Raw genomic sequence first — 26,063 nt, 5'->3', positions numbered from 1 at the left:
TTATATCAGGTTTATATTAGGTTTATATTAGGTTTATATTAGGTTTATATCAGGTTTATATTAGGTTTATATCAGGTTTATATTAGGTGCATATCAGGTTTAGGGGCAACATACTGTGGCATACATATGCACATCAATTTGTTTTATGATACGATCCAATATGGCCGCCTAGCAGCCAATTTTCCATGTCCAAAGCCATAACTCAGACATACTTGAACAGATCTCATTCAATTAGGTTTATATCAGGTTTATATTAGGTTTATATCAGGTTTATATTAGGTTTATATTAGGTTTATATTAGGTTTACATCAGGTTTATATTAGGTTTATATCAAGTTTATATTAGGTTTATATCAGGTTTATATTAGGTTTATATCAAGTTTATATTAGGTTTATATTAGGTTTATATCAGGTTTATATTAGGTTTATATCAAGTTTATATTAGGTGTCCATGGCTGATAATTATTATTGTGTGACATTAGAGATGTGCATCATTATTCTTTGCAAGTCTGAGGTATCTCCATAGATAGAATTGATTGAAGAGTTGGATAAACACGGTAGTAAAATACTGAAACGGTTGACAATAATAATTGTGACTTAAGTTTCTGGAGATTTTCGCATACGACGGTAGATTCATCATAATACAAGATGTCTCAGTATGTACAATATTATTCATCACGTGACGTAAATGAAATGACCAAATTTATGGTTAGCACATTTACACAAAACGCACAATCATTCAATAAATGGTAAAAAAATCAGCTTTAATTATCAACCAGTCAAAAGCCCCCTCATGGATCATGTGATAATACTAATAAGTCATTGGATAATACTAATAAGTATACACGTCATACATGGATCATGTGATAATACTAGTAAGTCATGTGATAATACTAGTAAGTATACACGTCATACATGGATCATGTGATAATACTAGTATTAGTAAGTATACATATCATGGGTCATGTTTTCACCAGTCATTGTCATCGAAGTGTCTTGAAACTGACATGATGATTGTATACTATCATGTCGATTAAAACGTACAAGACACACTTTGCATAGAGTTTACTAGAGGTCAAAAGAAGGCAATCAAACCACATCATATTCTAATAGCGTTGAAATAGATGTACATTACAAATGCAATTCCACACAGAGATTACATGATCAGCAGAGATGGTTTTCATGACGACACTTTTTAATTGTTTTCATGATCATCTATGGATTGTTGTCATCTATAGCTCTTAGCATGTCATGACGTCATTATACACGATGTAATCCATATTTAGAAACAAAGTCCATGTTTACTTCCTCTATGACACAGACACTACCAATTATTTACACACATTTACCCACTCTGACACTGGGCAGTCATCACACGTGACATGACAGCACCAATGGAAAGTACAGTTACATTTTTCTATTCTCTGATCAAGATACATATTATAGCCTCGTCCACAACACATGCTATTGCAGTTGTCCTGGTTACTGCTGGTTCTGTTACACATGCGTCCCTGTGTACCAGGTGTCTCAAGTAGTGTGTTTGGTTCGCAAAAATCTGGTGACCTTTCAAAATACACTAAATCAGTTTGTTCCAAATGTCTGTTTGAATCTGTCTGAAACCACTTCCTTCCTCGTCCATTGTCAACCGATACTATCACTGCATCGTCGAATTTCTCCTTGACGCTTTCGCCTATGTCTCGAAATTTTGCTGTTTCCATCCAGCACGTTTTAATTTGACAGCTTCCTGATGGACCGTGGCACTTGCACTTTTTTGCCACCGATTGTGAAACAATCTGAAAGAAGTAGAAATCATACATAGATATTCAAAATGATGTGAATGCATAAAAAGGAAACTGTTGAATTTGTGAACAAGGTCGTTTTGATTCAAATAATCATTATGATAATCAAATACAAGTAAGCGTCACGTGGTGTGTTCACAAAGCCTAGTATAACTTATAGTATATGAAATGGTAATATGGACAAATCGGTCGGACATGGGCGTGCATCTTGAAATTTTATATCTTGAATGAACACTGCCCTCTATTGGCAAACATTTACTAAAACTTTTTGTGAAAAATAGTAAGGAAAGTCCTACAAAACATTAACTCTTACAATGGCTAGTTCTACATTATCAGGCGATGTCACGGCCACTTTTTTACATTCTTGTTGTAAATAAACATACAAACAAAGAGAAATGACGAATTATATATCATAACATTCCAGAATTCATGAAAAAATGATATTGACTCCTTGGCATTAGAGAAACAAGTTTAGAAAGGGGAAAATCACAACTAGATAAAAATAGAAAAACTTTCTAGGGAATGTCAGAACAAAAAAAAAACCCCAATATAAACTTGTCGAAGTATCTTCATCAACTACCTAGTCCTAACTCTAATTAAACCAACATTTGTTACAAGTATCATACAACAAAGAATTAAAATTTAAACAAATTTGAAGAAATTTTGCCGCAATTTAACTGTGACATTTTTGATGAATAAATGTATTTCGTACTGAACAATCTCCTAAAGTTTGGCATATTCCTATTGAACTTAAAAACTGAACATCTCCTAACAACCGATCGTCAATATTTCATCTGTTCAGACGATATACATGCATGAGTAAAAGTCAGTACACTTTAACTTACACAAAGTCTCCCTAGTCGATTCAATTGTGTATTTTCAGTGCTTCTTTCCCAAATGTATTTGATTTAATTAAATGGTGCCACAATGTTACCAATTATTACAGACCAATTTCATTAAACGGTGCCACAATGTTACCAATTATTACAGACCAATTTCATTAAACGGTGCCACAATGTTACCAATTATTACAGACCAATTCAATTATATCAACATTTTATTTTCAACAGTTTACTTCAAAATCTGACTCTTACACTAAGTATTACCGAGTATGTGACGTAATGGTGTTAAGTAGTACGGGATATCTTATATATCTTAAACATATATTATTCTGTTCTCAGAAAATGATTTGTCTGATTTGCATTTAATACTGTCCGGTCATATTGTATCTCAATTTAAAAAAAGAAAGAAACCAGCATATCTTTTATACTTCATATTCAACTCACCGTCCTTCCGACGCCATTGTTTTGTAAATTCATCCTTGATTGTACATCAGAGCGTCCGTTTTCTCTAATATCAAGAAAATTAGTAGCAAACTGTTCTCCAAAGGCAGCATTGTGACTGCAACCACCCCATTGCCAGTCCACACCAGGTGGCGCTATTCTAAGAGTTTCATCACAGCCACATTCTGCTGGATGTCGACCTTCTGCACACGACCGAGTCACTTGATACGTTACACCGGCTGATGCGATGGCATATGCAAATGCTGTCTCCCGATAGCCTATAGCAGAATAAGAGATCGATTTGACAAATTAGTAATTGTTAAAATATGAAGACTTTTTGACTTGAAAGTCTTGTTCGTACTAACAGTCCTCCACAGATCATTGACCTCATAATTGCTTTCAATAGGTTTTCATTCATCTTCTGTACAGTAACATCCTCGGGTAACCAGTTAGTAATTATTCCCCGCATATGACACTGGTACCATACAAATGTCATCTTTCTTTTGACAACTAAATATACTACGTTTGCAATGCAGGCTAGTTGAAATGACGGATAAGCAACATACACTTTCCAATCCGCCACGAAAATAGAGTAGAGTAAACGGGGGGGGGGGGGGGGGGGGGGGTAAATTCTTTCAAGGAGTCAATTTTCCCTTCTTTTGTTGGCAGATATTTAAATATTAACATTGACAGTCACCTTTGAATTTTTACGAAAATCACGAAAATATATAAGATGTACTTTTAGGTTTTATCTGTAGTGTTACGTGATGTACATCACAAATCCCACCAGGCATGACAAGGATATCATATATATATATATATATATATATATATATATATATATATATATATATATATATATATATATATATATATATATATATATATATATATATATATATATATATATATATATATATATATAGATTTAATGCAAAAAGAAAACATACATACATACATACATACATACATACATACATACATACATACATACATACATACATACATACATACATACATACATACAAATTGTCAAGATTCCCAAATGAACGGATAATTCATTCTCTTTTTAAAAGGGAACAGACCGAGTTCGTATTGTTTGGGGGGTAACCTCCTGCATGTCATGATATCCTATTTACTAAAGTATACTTAACAATTACTTCAAATTGACAGAACTTAAATCTGCATGGTATTACAACATATAAATGATCAGATGACGTAATTTATTGTACATATTAAACATGTTACGGAAATTGCTACCATGTAATCAACTGTTCAAATAATGCTAGGAGACAATCTGAATATTATAGAAGACACGTAACAATGTTAACCTTATACTAGAATAGGTTAATCGAGGTTTGATGACTAAATGTGTATGAACTCAGCTTGTGCCACTTTAAGCTATCGTTGATGATAATGTGCCAAGGCATGTAAAAGCTTCAAAGGCGAATGTGATATAATGTTTTCATTACCATGGGAAATATTAAGTTCCCTTGTTCTCCACCTTTATACAGTCGTCATGGCAACATGGTAAGTTACTTACAATACAATTTATTATTTTTGTGTGACTGTTATCATGAGGTCATTGTGGTTGGGTAGCGAAAATGTCACTGAATGCAATATTGGTGTGGACGATTGCAATGTCACTGAATGCAATATTGGTGTGGACGATTGCAATGTCATTGAATGCAATATTGGTGTGGACGATTGCAATGTCACTGAATGCAATATTGGTGTGGACGATTGCAATGTCATTGAATGCAATATTGGTGTGGACGATTGCAATGTCATTGAATGCAATATTGGTGTGGACGATTGCAATGTCATTGAATGCAATATTGGTGTGGACGATTGCAATGTCACTGAATGCAATATTGGTGTGGACGATTGCAATGTCACTGAATGCAATATTGGTGTGGACGATTGCAATGTCACTGAATGCAATATTGGTGTGGACGATTGCAATGTCACTGAATGCAATATTGGTGTGGACGATTGCAATGTCACTGAATGCAATATTGGTGTGGACGATTGCAATGTCACTGAATGCAATATTGGTGTGGACGATTGCAATGTCACTGAATGCAATATTGGTGTGGACGATTGCAATGTCACTGAATGCAATATTGGTGTGGACGATTGCAATGTCACTGAATGCAATATTGGTGTGGACGATTGCAATGTCACTGAATGCAATATTGGTGTGGACGATTGCAATGTCACTGAATGCAATATTGGTGTGGACGATTGCAATGTCACTGAATGCAATATTGGTGTGGACGATTGCAATGTCACTGAATGCAATATTGGTGTGGACGATTGCAATGTCACTGAATGCAATATTGGTGTGGACGATTGCAATGTCACTGAATGCAATATTGGTGTGGACGATTGCAATGTCACTGAATGCAATATTGGTGTGAACGATTGCAATCTCACTGAATGCAATATTGGTGTGGACGATTGCAATGTCACTGAATGCAATATTGGTGTGGACGATTGCAATGTCACTGAATGCAATATTGGTGTGGACGATTGCAATGTCACTGAATGCAATATTGGTGTGGACGATTGCAATGTCACTGAATGCAATATTGGTAATAATAGACCATTTACACTATATAACTTTTTATCCTGTAATAATAGACCATTTCTCTACCTTTGACACAAACTATTTATGGGTATTATTGCCTATTTAATATATTGCCAAAGGATAATACAATATAATGCTTTAAAAACCAATTTCTTTTCGAAAACGATTTGAGAGTGCACAATAAGGGAATTAATGGAAATGAATGGATATCCTATCGATCGCTGTACACCAGTTAATTTCTACTACTTTTGTACATAGATCGTTTCATTTGATGATAATTCTCCAATGCATGTATAAAATGTACAACCCAATGGTGTATAATACTGTGACACGGACTTTACACGTTTTTACGTAATACAAAATATGTGTATAAGACAATGACCAATAGTTCCCTATGAAGTGACCTTGTAAGTGCAGTTTGTTTTCCCGGTGATTATCGGACATCTCAACAAACCCAAGGTTATTGTCGTAAAAACTTGGCAAAATAAGTCAACTTTCCAGATGTTAAGAATGAAAATACATTGTGTCAACTGAGAGCCGTGTTACTATGTTGTACAAATTTGCACTGTTCGACTAACACTGTTGGACTCGAGATTAGAATCGACTTGTAAATCTTTAGTCTGAATATTCTTATTGGAATAGTTAGGCTCGTTTTTATCACTTTCTGTAGCTAAGGATAGAAGGAAATATTGTTCTTGTTGTGGTGATGATGACGTAGTTAGTGTTAACATTTCATTTATGTTGATGTTCCGTGGTAACGCCAGTGATGGCAACAGATGTGTGAGGGCGCCCCGTCACGGAGTACCTTACAGACAATAGTCAATGCCATAATATGTAACTCTGTTGTCATAGATATATTCATTCAATTATTATCTTCAATTAAATTCGACAATCGTAGTTTAACGATATCAAATAGGAAATGAAAAGTGACATGTCCAAACGTGTATGTTTGTCGATAATGGTTTGTACCAATATATTAACTATGCAGACTGACTATAACGAATAAACGAACACAACATTACAATATTTGAAATGACATTAGTTACCTATCTTGACTAATAACGTATTCAAATACACAACATTGTTTACGATGATAGTATACTGTATGACTAATACGCCAATCCAAGTACTTCCAGATGGCAAGTGTTCGCATATCAATGGTTGGCATAGCAACGTAGATTTCATAGATCTTCTAACTTTATGATGTCTGATCAAAATAGAAAACTGACTAAGGTTATAAAGTAACAGTGTCGCTGTATGTTTACGAGACTAAAACTATTCTTGTCTATATCGCATATGTAAATATATCTTGGTATAAATTGCAATTAGTACATTTCTGTAACATTACATTTGCAAATTGTCAGGTAATAGGCAGTCAGGTCTCCTAGCTTTAACCTTACTAATAGAAGAGGGGAATATGTATATGTAATCCTCGTCACATTCTTAAAATGGGTGACTAAAACATCTGTAAGGACTTGAAAGAGTAAGGGGATAAATACACAGTTGTCATGGTAGTAAATGGATAGATACACAGTTGTCATGGTAGTAAGGGATAGATACACAGTTGTCATGGTAGTAAGGGGATAGATACACAGTTGTCATGATGGTAGTAGGGGGATAGATACACAGTTGTCATGGTAGTAGGGGGATAGATACACAGTTGTCATGGTAGTAAGGGGATATATACACAGTTGGGGGATATATACACAGTTGTCATGGTAGTAAGGGATAGATACACAGTTGTCATGGTAGTAAGGGGATAGATACACAGTTGTCATGGTAGTAAGGGGATAGATACACAGTTGTCATGGTAGTAAGGGGATAGATACACAATTGTCATGGTAGTAAGGGATAGATACACAATTGTCATGGTAGTAAGGGATAGATACACAGTTGTCATGGTAGTAAGGGGATATATACACAGTTGTCATGGTAGTAAGGGGATAGATACACAGTTGTCATGGTAGTAAGGGGATATATACACAGTTGTCATGGTAGTAAGGGGATATATACACAGTTGTCATGGTAGTAAGGGGATAGATACACAGTTGTCATGGTAGTGACAGGGTGAAGTATTAAACTTTAAAAACTTTTATCACATGGTAGAGGGGCAACGCTGATTGTAACATTGGTAGGGGCCAGTGTTTTAATAGAGGGGATAATGTACGATATTTATGAACCTGTTATAAATGTAGAAAGTGGCTAGCTACGATATTTACTAACGTTTAATGGAAATGGAATCTCACCTAATATGCATCAAGACTTTAATGCAGAGCGTTAATATTTATCAGATATATAATTATAGAGGAGGGAATCAGTTACGACATTATCCATGTATCAATAGCTATGACATAAGATTTCGATGCTTGCTGCAGCGTTAACCAAGGTGTTAATAGGGGAGGTTGCTTGCTGCAACATTAACTAGCATGTTAATAGGGGAGGGTGCTTACTGCAGTATTAACTAGCGTGTTAATAGGGGAGGGTGCTTGCTGCAATATTAACTAGTGTGCTAAATGGGGAGGTTGCTTGCTGCAACATTAACTAGCGTGTTAATAGGGGAGGGTGCTTGCTGCAATATTAACTAGCGTGTTAATAGGGGAGGGTGCTTGCTGCAATATTAACTAGCGTGTTAATAGGGGAGGTTGCTTGCTGCAATAAAATATTAACTAGCACGTTATTGGAGGAAATGATAGCGGTCAACATAGTATGAATCTAGCGGTCAATATAGTAGAATGTAGCGTAGCTGCAATGTTGATGTGTGTTAGCAGGACTAGGATCAGCATTTATGACCATCCTAATATCTTAGTGAGTGTGACTAAAATGTACCGCAGTTTCGTTACTTTGCGCCGTCGGCGTCATCGATGTCGAACACGGAACGACATGTAAACGGACATTTATAGTAGAACTTAGAAAGTGAACTACTTTCTCTAACAATAACTTACTTTTAAATGATAATTGTAGGCGTAAAAATACAATGATGCATAATTACATTATTCGTCATACTTTATATGTATGTAGAGAGAGAGAGAGAGAGAGAGAGAGAGAGAGAGAGAGAGAGAGAGAGAGAGAGAGAGAGAGAGAGAGAGAGAGAGAGAGAGAGAGAGAGAGAGAGAGAGAGAGAGAGAGAGAGAGAGAGGTTAAAGTGTACTTAAGTTTCATACTTCGTACTTAAGTAGGCTTGATGCAATACAAATTCTCCAAGTACATAACTTTCTTGATAGCTTTTCAACACAATCTACAATTAATACCAATATTTGAAGGAGAAAGTTGTAGTAATGATTGCCAACCTACCCTTTGCCATTATTGGACTTTCGTATGGATTTTTACTTTTCTGTTCTAAGGCCGAACAATCCCATCTTCTATTTCTCATTTGATACTGACATTCGTGAACTGCTACCATCATTCCTTGTATTGCACTGGCTACAAGTCCTGGTTTCTGCATACACAGTCGGTGTTGCCGTCTAGTAAATCCTGGTACCATTCCACAAACAGTATAAGCGTCTAATGCTTTATATGTTGGTCGAGTCATTTCTGTTGGATTCTGTATTTCGTTACCGTACCCTCTAGAAAAGAAATGACAATACTGCAATTATAATAACTGTTGGGACATTGCAGAAGCATAATGCATATGAAATCAGTATAGATGTGCTTGATCAAGCCAGTCCCGATAGCCAGCCACATTCTTTACACATGGCATAACAATCTAACAGACGTGGCGAGAAGGACTGTTTATAGACAGTAAATAAGAAGGGTGTTCAATCAAGATAAACGATCTTTACCTCTGTAAGGGCAAGTAGATCAACAAAGCAATCAATATGAGAAACATTCCACCTTCTCAATTTACAAGGCAGCACACTTTTAGTTCAATGGCTTCGTTTTTCCAACACGTCGTCGTTCCTGTCTTCAATTCACTTCTCTCTCAGCACATTTACTGTTTCAACTCGAATAATGAGTAGATGCGTACTTTTGTCAATCACCAAGTCGTCGCTTGCTTTTTATATAGCCCATCACCACTGGCCAAGCTTTATAGTGACGTGTGATATGAGTCACAAACAAAGCTGATGGTGAGGATGACTTCCCTTGCTCGTGTTTATAGTACCTTTACAAACGAAGGGGGACGTCATCGATGAACGGAAACAATAACATGTTAACGACTTTTTGATTAAGGTTCACTTTTACAATTACCTCTTTTCCCATTCCAGAACTTTTCCTATTTTCCCGGTGCCGTCAACTACGACTTTCAATACCACCATGATCGTCTCATCAAACGTTAGGAAACCGTTGAACAGGGATCTCGGATTGTATTTATAACGTTTTGTGTGAGTTTCCCGACAAGGTCTGGTGGTCAATAATTATCCTATAAATGATCGGCTACTCTTCATGTTCAGTTGATAAAGTCTATCGTGGGATCAAGTATGAAAAAATATGAGTGTGCATGTAGAGTCTGCCATTCACTTCATATTACAACAAACTATAATCAGCTGTTATATAGTTCCGTACAAGCTATGCGTCTAGCTTTATCAGCTGTCTTTTTTCATTTTTAATAAATTCATCTGTGAAGGCTTTACGGATGTAAACTCTGTGTAAAGATACACCCTATCCCAACATATGTGGTCTATATAACTAGTAAGTTCTCCTGGCGAACACATAAATTACCCCTAATCAAGTCCTAAACTTTCAATGTAATCTCTGAATTTCACACAGACCAAAATCAGTCATTTCAAATTCCCTCCCCCCGTTCAAACTCGAGTTATTAAAAAAATGCATGTGTCGAACAAATACTTACCTCCAAATAAAATCTTAGAACTGTTCCATACATACACCCATACACAGCGTTTACGTCGTGTTGAATTAAAACTTAAAGCGCATCGTTTTTTCTCGGCTGGTTTACTGACGTGAATACATATATCTTCACAATACGCACACATTTTGATGCAAACAGCCTATGCTATATATTCGTACATATACAACTTCAAACTTCATGATTGAGCTACATATAAATGGAGTCAGTTTGGTTGGATTTGATGTTTTTATATGACAAATAACAGAGTTTATAAACATTTCCATTGTGTAACATAGCTCGACATAACTGACTTTTCGAAGTCGATATTGTATCTTTGCTGAGATCGAGAGCTGACGATCTCGTTAGACAGTCCATTCGCCATCTAATTGCTCCTAACACAATAGGGCCCAAACCTTGGACATTAAATTAAAGTCTTGTTTTACTGACTATTAAAGGGTTGTGGTCGCGAGGTTGACCACAATATTCCTTTATATCGTGACGTTGCCATAGCAATGGTAAAATTAAAACGATTACGGCGTATCCTCTCCAAAGAGAGGGCGTCATGGTTTGCAAACATGCTAACCATCGTTTGAATTACGCCGCTGGCATCAAATAAGGTATGTTAGTTAGTTAGTTAGTTGAAGTGTGTAATCTTTATGCTCTAACTCCAGGGTTGAGATAGAGCAAAATCAAACCTGATAAACTTATCTTAATTTTATATCTGGGTGAAGGAATGTGCTATTGTAATCTTATTTGACGTGAGTGGGGGAATGTGCAATTTGAATTAAAGGGTCAGTCATCTAGACTCCATAGTTTCGACAACACTGTCATTTTAATACATTTTTGAAAGTTGGAGATTTAGAAGAAGCCATGCCTTGAAATAACATTACATTTCTGGTTGAACATTAGTCTGGACGCCAACGTGATATGGTAATGATACCGTATAGGGGACTAGACTAGTTGGACATTGAAGCAATCACTAAACCACATTTCGGCATACCATCATCTGAAGCTATTGTAATGATTTACACTTCAACATGATTTGGAATCTAACTCTCAAAGTGTAGCGATTTTATAATCTCTATATACACATTTTATACTAAGTCTAATTTTGATATATATAACCCCATTTATAGAATAATACACATTTTATACCAAGTCTAATTCTGATATATATAATCCCATTTATAGAATAATACACACTGTATGCTAAGTCTAATTCTGATATATATAACCCCATTTATAAAATAATACACATTTTATACTAAGTCTAATTCTGATATATATAATCCCATTTATAAAATAATACACACTGTATGCTAAGTCTAATTCTGATATATACATAATCCCATTTATAGAATAATACACACTGTATGCTAAGTCTAATTCTGATATATATAATCCCATTTATAAAATAATACACACTGTATGCTAAGTCTAATTCTGATATATATAATCCCATTTATAGAATAATACACACTGTATGCTAAGTCTAATTCTGATATATACATAATCCCATTTATAGAATAATACATATTGTATGCTAAGTCTAATTCTGATATATACATAATCCCATTTATAGAATCATACACATTGTATACTAAGTCTAATTCTGATATATACATAATCCCATTTATAGAATCATACACATTTTATACTAAGTCTAATTCTGATATATATAATCCCATTTATAAAATAATACACACTGTATGCTAAGTCTAATTCTGATATATATATAATCCGATTTATAGAATAATACACACTGTATGCTAAGTCTAATTCTGATATATATAATCATATTTATAAAATAATACACAGGTGTCAAACTATGGAATAGTATACCAATAATAATTAAGAATCTACACGACAGGTGTGAATTTATACAAGAATACGAGCAATACTTACAGTCTACTAGTTAAAAATACTTTTGATGGCAATTTACATAGTGTTTGTGTATATGTATGGGTATTTGTGTATATGTATGGGTATTTGTGTATATGTATGGGTATTTGTGTATATGTATGGGTGTTTGTGGGGTTAGAGTTGGAAAGAGATAGGGTTATGCCCCTGTTTTGAGTCGAAATGAATATGATATGATATGATATGACATATGATATGATATGACATATTATGATATATGATATGATATGATATGATATGATACGATATGATATGATATGATATGATATGATATATGATATGACATGATATTATATGGTATATGATATGATATGATATGATATGATATGACATGATATTATATGGTATATGATATGATATGATATGATATGATGGCAGTATGGATATGATATGATATGATATGATGGCAGTATGGATATGATATGATATGACATGATATGATATGATGGCAGTATGGATATGATATGATATGACATGATATGGTATATGATATGATATGATATGATGTGATATGGTATATGATATGATATGATGTGATGATATATGATATGATATGATATGATATGATATGATATGATATGATATGATATGATAAGTGATGTGATATATGATTACGATTTATCTTATCTCATTTGCTTATACATCTATGAGATACATGTCCAACATATTACAGTAGTAATGTTACATACTACAATACATTAGGTTTTTGATTAGATTACCATGTAATAATAGTAATAAATATGACTAAGAAAATAACATCAACAAAAATTTTGAAAAAACATGAATACCACAAATAAGAAAAGTGAAGTGTTTTTATGAATCGAGGAACTTGTCATGAACTGATGGAGTCGAGGGTGAGGGGCTGAGAGGGTGAGGGGGGCTAATTAGTGCACAGATTACACGACTACTTATCATTCTACATATACACCAATCCTGAAAACAAATTACAATTGAACGTTTTCAAATCGTACGATATAATTTCTGATAAATTGATTTCACATTTATTTACATTAATTTAATGTTTTACCATTTGACGGATTACATAGAAAATAACTACCACGCACATCAAATGACGTTTTTACGATCTTTAACTTGAAGTCTTGCCGTTTACGATATATAATACAATGGTGTATATGAGTTACGAAAACACTCCTTGCCAAACATTAAAGTAAAAGAAACTACTTCATTGAGAATTATCAGGATGACTTTCTGATTATCATCGTCTCTGAAATCTAAGATCATGTACATTATCATCGTCTCTCAAATCTAAAATAATGTACATTATTAGTAAAGACTTAAATCTAAGATCCTGAAAAGAGCGATTATTATCGTCTCAGATCTGATATCCTGTGTAATAGAGTAAAGACGGCAAACGTAACAGGGAGTGATGACAATTTTATTGAAACTCCACATGTGGTTCTATTTGGATTCAATCACTTGGTGAACCACAACTAAAAGTTCCGTTACGATATAAAGTCACCAGGGAATGAAACCAAATAAGGTAGGTTACAGAGGTCGCTAGTGACGTTTTCATTGATAACTTGGCCGTTGATAGTTCAGACATACAGTATTTCGATAAAACTTCAATCGTAATATCGAGGTATGCCCACACACAAATACATAGAGTCTAACCATTCACCTGTACCCACTTGTGCTTCATTCATATCAAATTTAAATTTACTGATCCAGAGCGAAGCCCACTCAGGGTGGTTGTTTCGAATCCAATCAAATCGCGATCAGTTGAGCCTATTGGGGACAGGAGAGTACTTGGTATGTAGAGATGGTGCATTGGTTAAGTATACCCTCCACGTGATGTCAACATAATATCGCATGGAATGATACATGTTGAACACTATGTGTTTGAAGTCGACGGAAGGGAGTAAATAGTACAGTATTTCAAATTGACAACTTGATCAAACCTATGCTTTGTGAAGAAAAGTGTCTATGATCATCAAATATTGCTAAGTTGGAACAAAATAAATTATCATTTGATGATACGAACTTACAACACTTTTGAAAAAACGTATAAAATTTAAAATCATTTTTATTTTAAACCCGATATAAACTGCAAGCCATTCAAATGATGTCCCTATATCATGATATATACCAAATAATAGAACATAACGCGTTTTGTAATAAAGTTTGATTTTGATGTAAATAAACCCGAATTTGTATTATCTATCTTTCAGGCAATACAAAACTATACACACATTAGTGATGACTTAAAGGGTCTGTTTGTTGATTTAAATTCTGTTCTAAACCTACCCATGCTAGACTAGACTGGCGTCGGAATATTAAATTTGTATACTACAAATATATCGCAACATTTCTCAATTAAACTTTGGGGAGAAAATATTTTTTGTCAATTTTTTTTTGCAGCTGCCCCCCCCCCCTTTGCGCTCTCAAAAAATGTATGACCCCCCCCCCGAAATGAAACCAAGAATATTTGTAGTCCCCCCAGGCTAAACATAATATTATTTTAAGATGTGCATGTAGTACCCCCCCCACACACACACGCACATACATGCACTTCTCTCATTCTAGAGATGAGAGAGAGAGAGAGAGAGAGAGAGAGAGAGAGAGAGAGAGAGAGAGAGAGAGAGAGAGAGAGAGAGAGAGAGAGAGAGAGAGAGAGAGAGAGAGAGAGAGAGAGAGAGAGAGAGAGAGAGAGAGAGAGAGAGAGAGGGAGGGAGGGAGGGAGGGAGGGAGGGAGGGAGGGAGGGAGGGAGGGAGGGAGAGGGAGAGGGAGAGAGGGAGAGGGAGAGAGAGAGAGAGAGAGAGAGAGAGAGAGACATCACTTTATCACTTTCTAATCCTAAAGAATAAATCTGAACGTCTTCATCCTAGAAATATACATACCATATCAAAGTAAACTAAGACTGATAGTTGGATTAAGAGAAGTAGAACATTGCCTTTTGAACCATGAACAAATCTAAACAGGCTTAAAATTCAAAACACTACCAAATACAAAGATCAATATGAACACCCGCCCATCTAGACGCATACACATAAAACATCAACGCAACCTGATCAATTGTTTCAAATCACGGGAACGGACGGACGACGACAATAGATAGCTTTCAACGAAAGATGACGGACAGTGTTCTTATCCCTTAAATTCTCTATTTATGCTGACAGTGGAGCTAAAAAAAAGTGGCAGAACTGTAGATATATTATAATTCCCAACCTATAGATCTGTCAAACGTCGTCACAATATCTACGTACATTGGGAATTATACCAACATTAAGTACAATTTCCAAGAAATGCAATCAGACGTGAGCTATGATGAAATAAGTTTTGATTGTCACAATGAATCCACACTGTAGTAGCACACGGAAGTCCACAAGGTCATGAGAACCTACAAGTTCGTAAGATATATGAAATTTATGTATTATCGAGAGAGGTCATCACAACAACCCTTGTCGATTAAGGAAGATGGTATCGTAATACTTCCGACACTAACTTATATCCCTTCCGGCTAGTTTATGGTGGGCTTAACAAACGTTTCTAGTTTTTCTCCCAAATTACACAACTAAATCATATCTTACTGTTATTTCCAAAATTGAATCCAAAGTTCTCTTCCATCCTTCGCTAACTAATAGCAACACTACGGATGGATGGCTGGCTGTAAGTCAACACGAAGAGTGGACGGCTAGCCGTAAGTCAACACGGAGGGGGACGGCTAGCCGTAAGTCAACACGGAGGGGGACGGCTAGCCGTAAGTCAACACGGAGGGGGACGGCTAGCCGTAAGTCGACACGGAGGGGGACGGCTAGCCTTAAGTCAACACAGAGGGGACGGCTAGCCGTAAGTCGACACGGAGGGTGGATGGCTTGCCGTAAGTCAACACAGAGGATGGATGGCTAGCCGTATGTCAACACCGGAGAGTTGATGGTTTGCCGTTTAAAAGTCAACACGGAGGGAGACGGCTAGCCGTAAGTCAACACGGAGGGTGGGTGGCTAGCCGTAAAGTATACAGGAGAATGGATGGCTAGCCGTACATCAAAACGGAGAGTGGATGGCTATCCGTAAGTCAATACGGAGGAGGGACGGTTAGCCATAATTCAACGCAGAGGATGGATGGTTAGCCGTAAGTCAACATTGAGGGTGAATGGCTAGCCAAAAGGCAACACGGAGAGTAGATGGTTAGCCAAAAGGCAACACGGAGGGTGGATGGCTAGCCAAAAGGCAACACGGAGGGTGGATGGCTAGCCAAAAGGCAACACGGATGGCTTGCCGTAAGAATACACGGAGGATGGAAGGCTCACCGTAAATCAACACAAAGGATGCATGGCGAGCCATAAGTCAAAACGGAAAGTTAATGGCTAGCCGTAAGTAAACACGGAGGTTGGATGGTTAGCCGTTAAAGTCAACATTGCAGAGTTGATGGCTAGCCGTAAGTCAACATGGAGATTGGTTGGCTTACAGAAAGACAACACGGAGGATCGATGGCTAGCCGTCAGTCAAAACGGAGAGTGGATGGCTAGGAGTAACTCAACACGGAGGATGGACAGCCATCTAGCCGTAAGTCAACACGGAGGGGGGATGACTAGCCATAAGTCAACATGGAGGATGGATGGCTCACTGTAAATGAACACGGAGGGTGGGTGGGTGGGTTGCTCACTGTATATGAACACGGAGGGTGGGTGGCTAGCCACAAGTAAATACGGAGCATGGCTGGTTCGCCGTAAGTCAATATGGAGGATGGACGGCTAACCGTAAGTCAACACGGAGGGGGGATGACTAGCCATAAGTCAACACGGAGGATGGATGGCTCACTGTAAATGAACACGGAGGGTGGGTAGGTGGGTGGCTCACTGTATATGAACACGGAGGGTGGGTGGCTAGCCACAAGTAAATACGGAGCATGGCTGGTTCGCCGTAAGTCAATATGGAGGATGGACGGCTAACCGTTAGTCAACACGGAGACTGGATAGCAGGTTGTAAGACAGCACAGGGAGTGGATGGTTGTGAGTCCGACCATCCACTTGTGACATGCACGTGACTTGCCTCATACGTGTCACGTGACTCTCTTAATACGTGGTGATGACTGCAGGCTGATTTGATTTTTCTTTTGATTTTTACCTTCTGTAAGGAAGATCTGTCTGTCTGTGATCATTTGGCTGTCGCTATGGGTGTGGTCATGTTGCTAGGCACATTTACACACACTTTTTGAATGTTTGTTCACTTGTCTAAAAAATTCCTATTATCATTGTGAAACACACCACCATTTGGCTGTTGCTATGGGCGTGGTTATGGTTGCTAGCGATATTTATATACATTTATTGAATGTTTACTCACTTGCCTACCAGATGATGTTGTGTCTTTAGCAAAGTATACTGCCATTTGGTTGTTGCTAAGGGCGTGGTCATGGTTGTTATAATTAGGGACAATTGTGTCAAAATGTTTTGAAGAAAATCTGTAGAATAACATTTCTAGAAACATCTCACCAAATTTCAGTCTCACAGATAAAGTGCTTTTTGAGGTAAAGGTTTTAACCAAATGCACATTTTTACACCTAATTTACATATCACTAATAAGATCATTAATATTTCTTCATCAATACACCCCAAGATACATCCCCATTAAATTTCAGCCCAATCTGCTCTGTACTTTTGGAATTAGAGAGTTTTGACAAAAAAGACACATTTTTAGCCCTAATTTGCATATTACTGGTGAAATAATCATGCCATGAACAAATCTTAATAAAACTTCTAGAAACATTCTCACCAAATTTCAGACCAATCTGCCAAGTAGTTTTGGAGTTTAAGTGTTTTGACCAAAATGACATTTTTTGACCCAAATCACATATCTGTGATGCGATCATTTTGTTTTGTAAAATTTCCCATCTAGATGCCAAAAGTAATATCCCCACCAAATTCCAAGACAATCGGTCTGGTGGTTTTTGAGTTTAAGCCAACATACATACATACATACATACATACATACATACATACATACATACATACATACATACATACATACATACATACATACAGACAGACAGACAGACAGAAAGACAGACAGACAGACGGACAGACACCGCACATGCCTATAGCACTACTGAACCTTATCAGTTCAGTTGTGCTAGAACGGATCGCTCTGGTACATACCTTCTTTAGGGTAATGGCTACAACTGATAAGGTTTGAGTAAAGTTCAAAGAATATTAATAAGGTATTTGTGCAATGAACGATTTTCGGCAATTAGTTAATGTTTTTATAGTACATGTTCATATAATTTCGTACACATTTTGGTGGTAGTATGTCTTGATGTTGTTTTTTTGTAGCTTTTGACTACAATGACTAAATTTCATAATAAATGAGTAAATTGCATAATAAATGATTTTCTTTAATTAATATCTTTTGTACGCAAGCTTCACTTTTGGTACAAACACTGATAATAACAAAGCAAAAACATCCCACAAAGCTTATAAATGAAGCTTTTAAATCTAGCGAATACAATACAATACAATACAATACAATACAATACAATACAATACAATACAATACAATACAATACAATACAATACAATACAATACAATACAATACAATACAATACAATGCAATACAGTTATTGATTATTTATCTAAAGGAAATAAGCTCATAGGAGTCATGAATATTGAGTGTGCATCTGATAAATATTCATGTCTGGTAATACCCATGACGAATGTCTGGTAATACCCATGATGCATGTTGTTCTGCTGAAAGAACAATAGAGGTTTCATTTGGATATGTTTCTTTGCAACCCAGCAAAAATTATGCGATGTGTAATTAATCATGATAAGACTCACCAGAACCCAACTGTCATAAAAATACCCTTATTCCCTGTAGACTGAGTAGCATAACTTGTACTATACTAATTTGCATAATTAGGGTATACATCATCAATTGTAGCTAAGAATTTCATCAGACTTGTAGAAATGTTAACGATACCATGAAAACAGAATATATATCTAATTGCTATTGGTGGTGTAATTTGTATAATCAATTTTTGTGGGATTGGTGCTCAGAATCTCACAAATCAACCACTCAGGACCTTTGAAATGAACATATTGTTTTTATTTGGGCGTTCCGTTAATAGAAATGACATTTATTTGTATCTTCAATTCCTTATTACATTGTATTATGAGAGTTATTAGGTTTTATCAAGAGAAGGCGCGTAAGGCAATGCGTGAATGCACAACTATCAAAGTCTATAGGCACTGTGAAAAGTCATTTTAATTGTAAGAGGGGCGGTTAACAAATTAATGATGAAGGAAATAAAACTTATTTCCTACAAATAGTTCAAGATCACTAGTCTATAAGGGCTGCTATAAGGCCTAAACGAAGTTGTGTAGTTCCGGTTACCCGACCCCACCTAGATTTTCACTGCCGATCCTAAACTTTTCTTATGTAATCGAGAAAAAAATAATAAAATCGCGAAAATTGTGAAGTCTGTGAAAAATAGTGATATTTATTAATGTTCGTGACACCATCGCTGTCAGACCGAACCTAAAGTGTGCCATGCCAGTAGAACTGTCCTATGTTGGTGCTAGCATCGGACGTAAGGACATTTGTGCTGCACTGGTATGAGGTGCGGAATCTGACATCAACTTTTAATTAAAAAAACCAATATAAAACTATTCTTCCAATCTGTAATGGCTGTACATCTGAGGGGAAAAACCAATAACACAGACCATATATAAAACAACGGAAAACATAACTACCTGAACTAGACACTCACACGTGGAATTTAAAAAATGAATAAAATAAAAACCTGTCTACCCCTGTCTATTCTAAAATTGAGCGTAACCGGAACCACACAATTTGTTTGGTAAAGAAAACGGGAATCCGCTGAAAAGTCGTCTATCGTCATATTGTAGCTCGTACTATCGAAAATGTCGTACTTCATACCTGCCTTACAACATAATATCTTGTGAAGTTGTCCAAAGTATTATAAGTATTTAATTGTTGTTGAGTCAACAGAAAATACATGTTTATAATAAACTTGTCAAAAAAGGCGAAAATGCGATGGGTATCTCACAAATATCACAACGTAAGTAAGGGCACAATATCACACAATCTCACTCAGCGAACTTCGTTCGTCTCGGGGGAGGAGTCTGGCGTCAATGCAATTGCTGAGCTTCATTTTCACACTTCTAACCAAATTTCGAAACTTTCGGGCATTCAATGATAACAGCTTCTTATTTACTACTGAGATGTTGATAAGTTGATAAAATTTACTTCTAATGTGAGATACAGTGCTGGGTTTCCGGTAGTATTTGATGTCTATACAGTCATCTCAGTCAACAGCTTCATAAGGTTGGAACTTCATATTCTAAACCATCATGTTTTTACGTTGCAGCGATCGTAGTGGTATGACCGCTACAGTGTGGCCACTTTCATAGTTTACATCATATATAAACGTGTGACGTCAAACTTATGAACGTTCGTTTAGTGGGGGGGGGGGGGTGTCCGTTTAGCGGGAGGGGGGTTGCTTTAAACGAACAATGGACGTTTATTGAGCTTGTGCAACATTGTGCGATCGTCCCTAACATGAACTAAATGTTCCGTTATAAAGACGAACGTAACGTTGTATCAACCTATTCATCCCGAAGTATCTACATCTACATGTACGTCACAACTTGTCAAAAAACGTTCATTGCACAGAATTCATAGTGGTCTTAGAAAACACGCCATCAACTATAGAACACAGAGACGTTGTACCTCCCATCAACTATAGAACACAGAGACGTATGTACATATATACATACATGTATAGACAGTTATAGATGAGTTTAAAATGAGATTCATTTACTCATGCATATTTTTTTTTTTAAATCTATTAATTAATTTGGTTGGTTGGTTATATGTTTGTTTGTAACACGATTCCTGGGCTCCCTATGGTACACCCAATCAACTATAGAACACAGAGGCGTTGTACCCATCAACTATAGAACACAGGGACGTTGTAACCCCCCCCCACACTTCAAATACACAAATTAATGACGTGTACCGTGATGTTGTCTGACCAGTCTAAACAGAGGGAGATCCTCATACAGTAACTGGTAGTAAATCTTTAAATATATATGTATCCATATATCATATTTGTATATGTAGCTGAATTTAACACATGTTAACTGTGTCAAGTCAAAAGTTAATTACGACCGGTAAGTGGATGTCAAGGTCTCTATAGAACACTGTCTTTGAAACGTGTCTCTTATAGTTTTGTCGAACTATCGGACGCTGTTCCAGGTTGCAAAATTTCTGTCACTGTATTAATGTCGAAGGCAGTAATACAGTAGTAGATAACTTCTGTTCTTACATGTACGTCGTCTTCTCTGAGTTGTGTTTGGTTCTATTCTTGATTTATAGTGTAGATAGTAAAGAAACATAGGAGTCACACACCCTCAACCCAACCCCAATGACCCGGATGACACTCACTTAACCCTTTCCTTTCGGCGTATGGATTGACTGTATAGGCCTTGGCCGTCAATACTACAAAGGTCGTCAATGTACGTCATACATAGTCGTTTTCTGTTTTGGTTCGACGAATTCGATCACGTCGTTACCCATGCCATTCACCACTCACCAACACAATTTCGACAGATCTATACTTTGTGCATGTACTGTACACAACTCCACAAATCGGTTCAAATATAATATTATGATCATTTGACAAGAAGGAACGATTCAACAAAATGGATGTCAAGAATCAATATTGAAAATGAAGAACAAATTAAAAGTGGGATTGAAGGCATGAATTGGACGTTGTGATATGTCTGAGGACAACAAATTTAATGATGGTAGAGTTTGTTATCCTATGTTGATGACGTACAGACATGTGTAATTTTGCCGATGGTGATGGATTACATTATACTTCATTTGCCCTCCCTGGAGTCTCGGCTTACGCTTTTTACGGCTTAGTTTATTAAAAGAGGCAATTGCAAAGATCTCTGTTTGCAAACATTACACTTAACATGCTAAAGTAACTTATTGCTCTCGTTTTGTTTAGTTCTTTTCATTGTCATTGTGAAATATTGAAACGTTTCCTGTGTATTGAATATTTTCCTATATCCCCACACAGATCAAATTACCAACATGTGGGTTTGTTTGTATGCTACATACTCGTACATTTGATACAGTTACTTTTAATACACATGTTCATTATTCCCGTATTACAGTACTGTCTACCCAAACCAATAGACTTATGTCTGGATAGACAGAGCTAGCCCCGTATTACAGTATGGTCTACCCAAACAATAGACTTATGTCTGGATAGACAGAGCTAGTCCCGTATTACAGTATGGTCTACCCAAACCAATAGACTTATGTCTGGATAGACAGAGCTAGCCCCGTATTACAGTATGGTCTACCCAAACCAATAGACTCATGTCTGGATAGACAGAGCTAGCCCCGTATTACAGTATGGTCTACCCAAACCAATAGACTTATGTCTGGATAGACAGAGCTAGCCCCGTATTACAGTATGGTCTACCCAAACCAATAGACTCATGTCTGGATAGACAGAGCTAGCCCCGTATTACAGTATGGTCTACCCAAACCAATAGACTTATGTCTGGATAGACAGAGCTAGCCCCGTATTACAGTATGGTCTACCCAAACCAATAGACTTATGTCTGGATAGACAGAGCTAGCCCCGTATTACAGTATGGTCTACCCAAACCAATAGACTTATGTCTGGATAGACAGAGCTAGCCCCGTATTACAGTACTGTCTACCCAAACCAATAGACTTATGTCTGGATAGACAGAGCTAGCCCCGTATTACAGTATGGTCTACCCAAACCAATAGACTTATGTCTGGATAGACAGAGCTAGCCCCGTATTACAGTACTGTCTACCCAAACCAATAGACTTATGTCTGGATAGACAGAGCTAGCCCCGTATTACAGTACTGTCTACACAAACCAATAGACTCATGTCTGGATAGACAGAGCTAGCCCCGTATTACAGTATGGTCTACCCAAACCAATAGACTCATGTCTGGATAGACAGAGCTAGTCCCCGGTATTACAGTATGGTCTACCCAAACCAATACAGTACAATTGTACGTTTGAAACGTTTAAACTATTGAAGGGAATGTATGACCGAGTAGTTTCAAATTTTGTGCAGCTGCGATCTGACTCGAGTACCAGAAGTCATCATTTTAAGATTTATAAAACATTGTCTCATCTGAATCTAACAAAATATGCATTTGTAAATAAATCAGTTGAGATATGGAACAAATTACCAGCCAATGTGGTATCATCATCATCATCATCATCATCATCATCATCATCATCATCATCATCATCATCATCATCATCATCTGTACGGATGTTTGGAAGTCATCTAGATAAACTGGGGGAAAACCAACCCTTGTATTATGAATATAAGGAAAACGCTATTGAAACTTCACTATATTAGTATATAGAGACTGTAGTACATGGGAACCTCATGACCAAGTTAGCTCTGATAGTAGAGCAGATAGGCCACTTCACTATATAGAGACTGTAGTACATGGGAACCTCATGACCAAGTTAGCTCTGATAGTAGATCAGATAGGCCACTTCACTATGAAGAGACTGTACTAGTACACAGGAACCTCATGACTGAGTTAGCTCTGGCAGTAGATCACATCATAGACAATGATCAGATGGGCCTAAAGTCAGAATGAATCTATGAATCTATGAAAAAGAAGTACGGTATACCCAAACCAATACATTCATGTCTGGATAAACACAGCTACGTCGGATGCAAAGAAACACTATGTGAACACTTGCAATAAATAAAAATAAAAATATCGTCTTTGTAAGAAAAAATGTCCTCAACTACTCTCGTGTGTAATGTACCACCGACTTGTCTAATACATTATTTAGTTAAGTTATTTATTTGTTATTGTTAATGTATTTTTAAAAGACAGTTTAAATATATATGATAAATTGTTCAGATATCGGTTTGTTCAATTACAGAAGTCAACATCTTCATGATAAATATAAGAAGGGTGAAAGATTGGGTTATCCCGGCTTAATGACGTCATAATTACCGAGACATGGACATTATACATGTCAACATTTTAAGTAGCTAATTATAATATATGTATTTATTTATAAGGTATTTTGACATATTTTCGTGAAATGCAGCAAGCCCTTTTTAGATTATCATTGTTTTCACTGCACGTTGCTAAGTGTAGTTAATTTGTTTCCTGAACTGTAGCATGTTATCTAAGTTATCAAGTGGATGATGGACAGACACATCCTGTATTTCACATGATTACAATTACATCCCATCGGCCAAGTTGTAATGTTGTAACGTGTCAATGTCCGTATTTCCCTTGATGGTGATATATAAAAATCGATATGAACGTCAGTATAACTTCTGCATTAATTACGTGTCTGATTCACGGCGTGTTACTTGAAAACCAGCATGTCGATTTTTTCCACGAAATTCGAAATCAATTGGCACGAATGTAAAAAGGCAGCCGACTGAGGGCGGGTTTCAATTTTGTCACCAACAAAAACTTCGTTGTCTACCTTTAATGCAAATATATGTCATGATGTTTGGGGGTACCAAGAAATATGAAAGAAACGTCATTTCTACAACCACTATCACGTGACGATTTGATTCTAAATGAGTTATAATTGTAAGTAATATGTGTATTTTGTACACCGTTTAAAATATCCGTGCCCTTGACAAGCCAAATCGGACAAATATCGGAAAATATTCTAGGTGATTTACATTCAACCAGTTTCATAGAGATGTTTTGCAATCGGTAGTTGTATTAGTCTTGGGTTTATTTCTTCATTACCACACAGTTAGCAAAACGCGGGCAGCCAACACTTTTCAACGTCGTGGGCAGCCAACACTTTTCAACGTCGTGGGCAGCCAACACTTTTCAACGTCCAAACTAATCTCTTTATTTGTCGTTAACCTCTCGAACTTTAAACTTTCTTCTTTCTTCAAAAATCTGTGTGTGATAAAATACACCTATTTTCATCGTTTGATTATTAAAGTCTTACGGCAAGGATTCAATGAAGAAAACTGTGTCTGAGTAGTTCAATGTAAGTAGGGTTATTGGGTTTCCTTATACCTTCAGGTTTGAGTCGCCATAATTATTGGATTGGAAAGGTCAACTATAGCTCACTGGGTGGTATTATAGCGCCCCCTATTGTTCCCACTGTGTAAAAATATATCTTGGTTGTTTCAATCTCGGTAACGCAAGGGTTGGCGGTGATAGTAATGATGAAGATGATGGTGATGGTGATGTTAACATTGCACCATTCAATATCCCACACTTCCATTTGTGTGCCTTCGCCCTGCTACCATTGTATGCATTTTTTTAGTCTTTTAATTGTAACAGGGGTGAACATGAAATTTCATAAATGTTCCTTAAAAGATAAAAGATAAAAGATGACGGTGATGGTGATGGTGATGGTGATTATTTGGTATTTGTATACATGTAACCGACAGAATTATCATAACCCTGAGTCTTGTTCTGTGTACAGTATGTATGTTAGTGTGTAGCGGTGTCAGACTTTGATTGAAACGTTTTCATGGCACAATATCCTACAACTTTGTAATAGATTCAATGGTTTAAGTACTTCACTACAAACCTAGCTGTAACATCTTTTAGTTTAGGTACGAAGAGAGCACTGTAACATCTTTTAGTACAACGGTGTACATATATAATATATATGTCACCA

At 36.5% G+C, this 26,063-nt stretch overlaps 1 protein-coding gene across 2 annotated transcripts; it reads right to left on the bottom strand.

The window, feature by feature from the left end:
* Nucleotides 1-763: 763 nt before the first annotated feature.
* On the bottom strand, nucleotides 764-9,629 carry LOC144450814 (protein Wnt-10a-like). 2 transcript variants are annotated; one of them, XM_078141549.1, is made up of 4 exons: nucleotides 9,454-9,629; nucleotides 8,966-9,237; nucleotides 3,085-3,359; nucleotides 764-1,792 (listed from the first exon to the last, which is right to left on the bottom strand). In XM_078141549.1, the coding sequence occupies exons 1-4, from the start codon at nucleotides 9,498-9,500 to the stop codon at nucleotides 1,331-1,333; spliced, it is 1,056 nt and encodes a 351-aa protein (XP_077997675.1). In that variant the 5' UTR covers nucleotides 9,501-9,629; the 3' UTR covers nucleotides 764-1,330. The 2 variants fall into 2 exon arrangements, with proteins under 2 accessions (XP_077997675.1, XP_077997676.1); XM_078141550.1 differs by having other exon boundaries at nucleotides 9,506-9,608.
* Between the last annotated feature and the right edge of the window lie 16,434 nt (nucleotides 9,630-26,063).

The sequence above is a fragment of the Glandiceps talaboti genome, chromosome 20 (assembly GCF_964340395.1).
Source record: "Glandiceps talaboti chromosome 20, keGlaTala1.1, whole genome shotgun sequence".
Taxonomy (NCBI): Eukaryota; Metazoa; Hemichordata; class Enteropneusta; family Spengelidae; genus Glandiceps; species Glandiceps talaboti.
The sequence above is the reverse complement of the archived record's forward strand: the minus strand, read 5'-3'. Positions and strand labels throughout refer to the sequence as shown.